At 33.8% G+C, this 7,484-nt stretch overlaps 2 protein-coding genes across 2 annotated transcripts; both read left to right on the top strand.

Moving 5' to 3' along the window:
- Positions 1 to 6: 6 nt before the first annotated feature.
- LOC112464627 lies at positions 7 to 3,276 on the top strand. The gene is made up of 4 exons (XM_025031748.1): positions 7 to 62; positions 297 to 472; positions 1,618 to 1,781; positions 2,554 to 3,276. Exons 1-4 carry the CDS (start codon positions 17 to 19, stop codon positions 2,753 to 2,755), a joined length of 588 nt encoding a protein of 195 aa, XP_024887516.1. The 5' UTR covers positions 7 to 16; the 3' UTR covers positions 2,756 to 3,276.
- A 1,592-nt stretch (positions 3,277 to 4,868) lies between these two features.
- On the top strand, positions 4,869 to 7,478 carry LOC112464628. The gene is made up of 4 exons (XM_025031749.1): positions 4,869 to 5,407; positions 5,664 to 5,839; positions 6,424 to 6,587; positions 7,230 to 7,478. The coding sequence occupies exons 1-4, from the start codon at positions 5,227 to 5,229 to the stop codon at positions 7,429 to 7,431; spliced, it is 723 nt and encodes a 240-aa protein (XP_024887517.1). The 5' UTR covers positions 4,869 to 5,226; the 3' UTR covers positions 7,432 to 7,478.
- The last annotated feature ends 6 nt before the right edge of the window (positions 7,479 to 7,484 follow it).

Below are 7,484 nucleotides of genomic sequence, written 5' to 3' on the forward strand. Positions count from 1 at the left end.
AGACGCGGTACAACACATGTGCACGTATTTCTTAGCCGACGAACCGATGTGCAACTGTTTGAGTAAGTGTCACAAATTGTTCGATAACGTATATCTTTTAATAACGGTCTCATTCACCGTCCGCGGATTTATGATAAAGAAGTTACGATTAGAAAAAATAGAAAAAGATCTCGCAAAGGCTATTTTTCATTTTAGATTTTAGAATAATTTTTAACGAGGCCGAAGAGACATGTGTATCTTTTATAATCATGCGCTGCAATTGTTCTTTGTCACTTTTTGGTCTATTTTATTTACAGATGCGATAGATGATCCCTTATTTGTACAAGATATGGGGATGACCGTGCGCACAGTACTCACAGAAGGCATATCCATAGCCGCATTCATCGACAATCCTAACGGTGGGAAACCCATAATTGCCGGTATGAACGTTTTGGGTACTGATAATAAAAATGAGCAGGATTACATGTACGAGGTGAGTTCTGTTAAATTTTGTAAATTTAATTGCTCTGTTCGAGTTCATTCTATGCAAGTTTTATTATGATTGTTTATAAGTGCATATAATATATAATTATAGTATAGGAGTATAGGTACATATGGGGCATTCCACACCAATTCGCGAGAGGTCAAATTCGACCTTTTTATTTTTGATGACGGCTTGTTTTTTACAGATTGGCGCAAAGCAGAATAATTAGTCAAGTTGACTTACCGTGTTGAAGCTCGAATCTGGTCGAGGCCGCGCGCAAGTCCGTGCAAAGCCACAGTACCTCTTTCTGCCTTACAAAATAATCTACAAAAAGTTCTCAAATTTTCTGCGCAACTTCGGGCCGGTCTTAAAATTTTTCTAATACTCCCCAAAATATTGCCTATAAATTTCAAGAAAATAGAAAATGGGGTTTTTGAGATATTCAAATTTTTTTGTGTTTTTTACTCTATTTGTTTAACAATATTACTATAAAAATTTTGAGTAATTTTTTAAAAAAATATGATTGAAAATAGCGTATTTTATGATCAATGAATTTTTTTCTTAGACGTTGTCTAATAGGCGAAAAAATTCATTGAAAATCTTGCAGTCTTTATTTTGCGCAGACTCTATTTTGGAAACGCTACATTTATTATCGAAACGCTCTGACATGGGTACAGTACTCGTAAAGACCTGCTAAAAAACGAGCCGCCAACAAAAATAAAAAGGTCGAAGTTTGATCCCTCGCGAATTGGCGTGAAATGCCCTATATACATAATATTATAATAATGTAATTATATATAATTATAAAATATACTTAATATATAATAATAATATTATATTATAACTGTAAGTTTTATCATATAGTAATATTGTCATGAACATAAGTCATCAAACATAAGTCACAAACATCAATGTATAAATATTTATATCAGTATATCGTATATGATCGTCAAGTATTTTGATCCTCTTATTGGCGTCCTGCTATTCTATCTTTGTATTTATCTAATAAGCGATAAAGATAGAATAACGCAAAATAGCGCTCTTCGCGAACCTATATTGTGTCAAGGAGTCTTTTTGTTTTCTCTGTATGCGTTATCAAGCGCTATTATTGCAACGTAATTAACATCATAAGTTGTAATTGATATTTGTTACAGTTTAAGTCGGAGAACTGCAAATTTATGTGCGCGATTCTTGCAAAAGCAACGAAGGTGGTATACGAACGTTATCACGGAATTGACAAGTATCTGTATGCTATTGGGCTTAGCGTAGACCCCGCTTACCGAGGATACGGATTAGGCAAGGATATTCTGAAAATCAGGTATGACTTGTGTTAAAATATTTATATTTTTTTAAAGAGCTTTGTATTTAAATGATGCAGATTGTAGATTATTTATCAGTTTTAGTCTTTCTTAACTTTCTTAACGTTATAATTATCTCAAACGCCATCTATCGAGGCAAAAACAACCGCGACGACGACGACGACGTTTCTTAATTTGTAAAATTTAGCATTTCATACTTTGCATCGTAATATTTCCGCTCGTAGGGCACGTAGCGGAAAAATAAAAACATTCTTTTTGACCCCAAGCTGTCGATCAAGCCTACTTAGAACTTGATCCTCGCTTCGATGTAATACTTGGCGCGAGACACTGCCGTGTCTCTTAGGGCCAATTTCACCAACCACAGTTAGCTTAACCGACGGTTAAAGTTAGCAGGATTGACCAATAGAAAGCAGGGTGGATTCATTTCTATTGGTCAATTCTGCTAACTTTAACCATCGGTTAAGCTAACTGTGGTTGGTGAAATTGGCCCTTAATACATTTAATACTATGACAAAATGTTAAAAAGTTACAATTAATATTTTTAAGAATATGGAATTTAACATAGATTTCATATAGATCAAGTTTGTACTTACTAACAAGTTGTTGCTACATCATTAATACGCCTCATTACTATATTATATTATTAATACGCGATATTATTAATACGCGAGCTACTTATCATTTTTTATATTTGATTTCTATTAATTCAATATTTATCACATTAATCCGTTTTATCTACTAATATATCACGTAACTTAAATCTTGATCTAGAGATCTTATCGGACCTATGTACGGTGTGCCAGCGACATCTCAAGTGTTCACATCGATATTTTCGCAGAAGCCAGCGGCAGAAGCGGGATTCGAAGAATTCTCGAAAACAAATTTTTCCAGTTTGGTAGATAAGAACGGGAAGGAGTATTTTCCCGGTATTAGTACTAAGGAGTTTAAAGTTATGGGTAAAAGGTTGCCTTAAAATGTAGTCCGACAAGCGGGACAATAACTAATACGGAAAACGGAAATTAGCTACTGTAGCAAATTTAGTGATATTTAACATCTTTTTTGCAGTGAGAGCTATAATTTAGCAATAGTAGCAAAACCTTTTGCTCTCGCTGCAACAAAATGTTAGCTGTTCTTATTTTACAATTAAATTTGACATAGTAGGTAATCTTTTTTTTCCGTGAAATATTACGAGAATTACTTAATTTTGTAATCTGGAGTAATTTTCTATTGCGTAACAATTTCTACATTGCAAACTGCTCAATATTTCTCAACATTACCGTGATGCGTTAAAACGAATGACAATAAATGGTATTTTTTCGGCGTATTATTATTAGGTTCTTATCGAAATGTAGACAGACATATACCTCACGGTCAATGAAATAAAATGAGTAAAATAAGAAAAAAATCTTTTAAATGTATTTATTAATCAACATGTTTAAATCGAAATAACTGTAGATGGAAAAAGAAATAAAGAAAATAGAAATTTATCGAAAATCTTGAAGAATCTGTTATCAGGATTACATGCAGCGATTGACTTAATTGGTCACTTCATTCGGTTCCCAGGTAGCACATATTAGTTTCATATACATTTTTTGAACGTATACATAGTTTCATAACCATAAAGAAGCGTTAAGAAGCGTTTGAATAAAAATGTTTTTGAAACCATGATTTAAGAAACGTATTTTTTACGTTTCTACAGTTAACAAAAATAGCTATTTGTTAAATTTTTCATTACAAAATTATAATTTGCTTTATCTATATATATATAATAGCCTTTTTTGAAACATTTAAATTTATATTGCACTAATTATTGCACAAAATAAATTATTTTATCCATGCACATATATCCACTTATTTACTTAAATTAATTATTTTGTCCTACCGGTCTTAATCTATTTGTCATCGGACAAATCTGAGCTTAGAAAACTTCCAACAGTTGCAAAATAAACGTTCTGCTGCACGTGGCCATTGAAAGAACATTTATTTTATACGTGTGTTCTGTTTTGAAGAACTGAACTGGTGCACATCAGTAATGCAATTAAGTTAGAGTGAGACAAATATATTTTGTTTCACTTTAACTTATTGCACGAATATGCACCAGTTCAGGAATTTCTTCGAAAAAAAAAATAGACGTCATCAGATGGTATATGCATAAAGCTTCTAGAACATTAAAACGGGAAGCACACACTTCTGCATAACGCATAATGCGTAAGCATAAGAAAATTGATTGGTTTACTTTCTTATCCACATGTGTATGGACCAATCAATTTTCTTATGCTTACGCATTATGCGTTATGCAGAAGTGTGTGCTCCCCGCTTAATTCTCACGCATGTCTCAAAGACGTCATAAACAGGTTCAAAAGACGTGAAAAGTAGGAATTTTAAATGTCTTTATCTAAAATATCTTTATCATTAAAACAAAACGTTTCTATAATAGTTTTTTAAACGTTATTTTATCGGAAAAGAAACGTTCCATCGAACGTTTTTCGAATGGATATTGACGATATTGTTACTCATGAGAAACGTATCTAGAAATTGGTTATAAAACGTTTCGGAAAAACGCCTATAAAACATTTCTGAAACGTGTATGTGCTACCTGGGTTACCATTTTTTAAAAAAGTGTTTTTATGGTATATGACGCATTTTGCAGTATCCAGCGTCTAAGCGTCTTATATGTAATGTGTTAATTTTGTATGATGTAACGCAAGACATATAACTATAAACAAATAACAATATACAAATTTATATGTTATTTAATATGAAGTACATATAATTGGATTGATAAGGTTGTTTTAAGTTATATACTGGGACGTGTTAAGGCTTATTAAAATATTTGGAATGAGCGGTGTGGATTGAGAGAATAGATGGGTGAGAATGTATTTAGATGGATAAGGTATGAAAGGCTTATGTTAGGACGTTTTGAGTTGTATTGTGATGTTTTTCAAGTAGGGGTGGGGTGGGGGAGTGGGGGTGGCGTGGTGATGAGTTTGGATAGATGAGGGTGTGTTAGGTTACATAAGGACGTCAGGGTATATTAAGTTGTCTAAGGTGAGTGGGGGAGGGTGGGGGGTGGTTAGATGAATGGTGTGGATGGGAGTAAGTAAAAATGTGATGGATGCTTGAGAGTGTGTGAAGGTGTATGGCGAGGATTGAAATGTCGATTATCGAACCGGACACGTGGACAATAACATTTTCCATTATTGCGATAGCACTACATGCTACATCCATTATTCAGTACCGTTCAGTCAGCACAATATGTTATAGTTGATTATAACAGACGGTGGTCTGGTGAACAACTGGTAGAAATCGTGACATACTTAATAATGAGAATCATACAGTTTTGTGACGTTTGGGCAAGGTGTTATTTGACACGAGCGCGGATATAGAATGACATAGAAGCTAAGCACCTCAATCTGAGCAGATCTATAGAAGGTGATAGAGAAAATGCCGCGCATCAAACCGTCGGGTCAGCCACCCAAAGTTTGGAAATTGATCGAGAAGACGGATAAGGACGGGAAACCGATGAAATTTACGATTCAGGAAATTCCTGAGGACCGTTACGAAGACGCGGTACAACACATGTGCACGTATTTCTTAGTCGACGAACCGACCTGCCACTGTTTGAGTAAGTGCAATGTCACTAATTGTTCGATAACGTATATCTTTTAATATCGATCTTATTCACCGTTTGCGGATTTATGATAAAGAATGTTACGATTAAAAGAAATAAAAAAAATCTCGCTAAGACTATTTTTCTTTTTTTAAAATAATTTTTAACGAAACCGAAGAGGAATGAGTATCTTTTATAATCATGCGCTGCAACTGTTCTTTGTCACTTTTTGATCTATTTTATTTACAGATTTGATCTATTTTATTTACAGATGCGAAAGATGATCCCGTATTTGTACGAGATATAAGAACGCGCTGGCGCTTATTACTCGCGGAAGGCATATCGATAGCTGCATTCACCGACAATCCTAACGGTGGGAAACCCATAATCGCCGGTATGAACGTTCTGGGTATTCATAGTAAAAATGAGAAGGATAACATTTACGAGGTGATGAGTTCTGTTAAATTTTGTAAATTTAATTGCCCTGTTCGAGTTCATTCTATGCAAGTTTTATTATAATTGTTTATAAGTGCATATATATAATATACTAAGTTTTTTTAACCTAGATCGCTTCCCTCTTTGTTCTTACTTTTTTCTTTAAATAATTATTTTCCGTTATCGTGTTTTTAATTAATGTTTCCATTATTCTATTAAAAAATAATTAATAAAATGTATCTCATCATTTTTCATGATCGGAATTATAAATTTTTATTTAAAATTCAGTCCGAGAATGAAGTGATGATTCCGTCCTGGCAATTTTGACATTTCAATTTTTGCACCTTTGTCGTTTTCACTCTATACACACAGTTGAACAAAGCGACGTAGACCAAAAAAAGGCCCTATAAATTTTGTAGCCAAGGGTTTACTCTTTACAACGGTATACCACATTTTACTAAAATTATTTGTTTCGTTGTTAAAAATCGGCACCGAAAAAATAGTGACAACTTCGCCCCGGTCTCTCCTATGCGTTATCAAGCACCAGTATCGCAACCTATATAATTAACATAGATTGTAATTGATAATTGTTACAGTTTAAGTCGGAGAAATGCAAATATAGGTCCGAGATTGTTGCTAATGCAACGAAGGTGGTATATGAACGTTATCACGAAATTGACAAGTATCTGTATGATATTGGGCTTAGCGTAGACCCCGCTTACCGAGGATACGGATTAGGCAAGGATATTCTGAAAATCAGGTATGACTTAATTGTGTTAAAATATTTATAGTTTTTTAAAGAGCTTTGTATTTAAATGATGTAAATTGTAGATTATTTATCAGTTTTAATCTTTCTTAACTTTCTTAACGTTATAATTATCTCAAACGCCATCTATTAAGGCAAAAGCAACCGTACAGCGACGACGACGACGTTTCTTAATTTGTAAAATTTAGCATTTCATACTTTGCATCGTAATATTTTCGCTCGTAGGGGACGTAGCGGAACAATAAAAACATTCTTTTTGACCCCAAGCTGTCAATCAAGCCTACTTAGAACTTGATCCGTTCACTCGTGCATTTGCGTAAAAGAGTCACGGTGCGGTCTCGCTTCGATGTAATACTTGGCGCGAGACACTACCGTGTCTCTTGATTTAATACTATGACAAAATATTAAAAAGTTACAATTAATATTTTTAAGAATATGGAATTTAACATAGATTTCATATAGATCAAGTTTATACTTACTAACAAGTCGTTACTATATCATTAATACGCCTCATTACTATATTATTAATACGCGAGCTATTTATCATTTTTTATATTTGATTTCTATTAATTCAGTATTTATCACATTAATCCGTTTTGTTTATTAATATCTCACGTAACTTAAATCTTGATCTAGAGATCTTATCGGACCTATGTACGGAGTGCCAGCGACATCCACTGGGTTCACATCGATAATTTCGCAAAAGTCAGCGGCAGGTGTGGGATTCGAAGAATTTTCGAAAACAAACTTTACCGATTTGGTGGACAAGAACGGGAAGGAATATTATCCCGGTATTAGTACTAAGGAGTTTAAAGTTATGGGTAAAAGGTTGCTTTAATATAGTCCGACAAACGGAACAATAACCAACACTGAAAAAGGAGATTAGCTACT

Source organism: Temnothorax curvispinosus, unplaced genomic scaffold, assembly GCF_003070985.1.
Source record: "Temnothorax curvispinosus isolate PA1 unplaced genomic scaffold, ASM307098v1 QBEX01014360.1, whole genome shotgun sequence".
Classification (NCBI taxonomy): Eukaryota; Metazoa; Arthropoda; class Insecta; order Hymenoptera; family Formicidae; genus Temnothorax; species Temnothorax curvispinosus.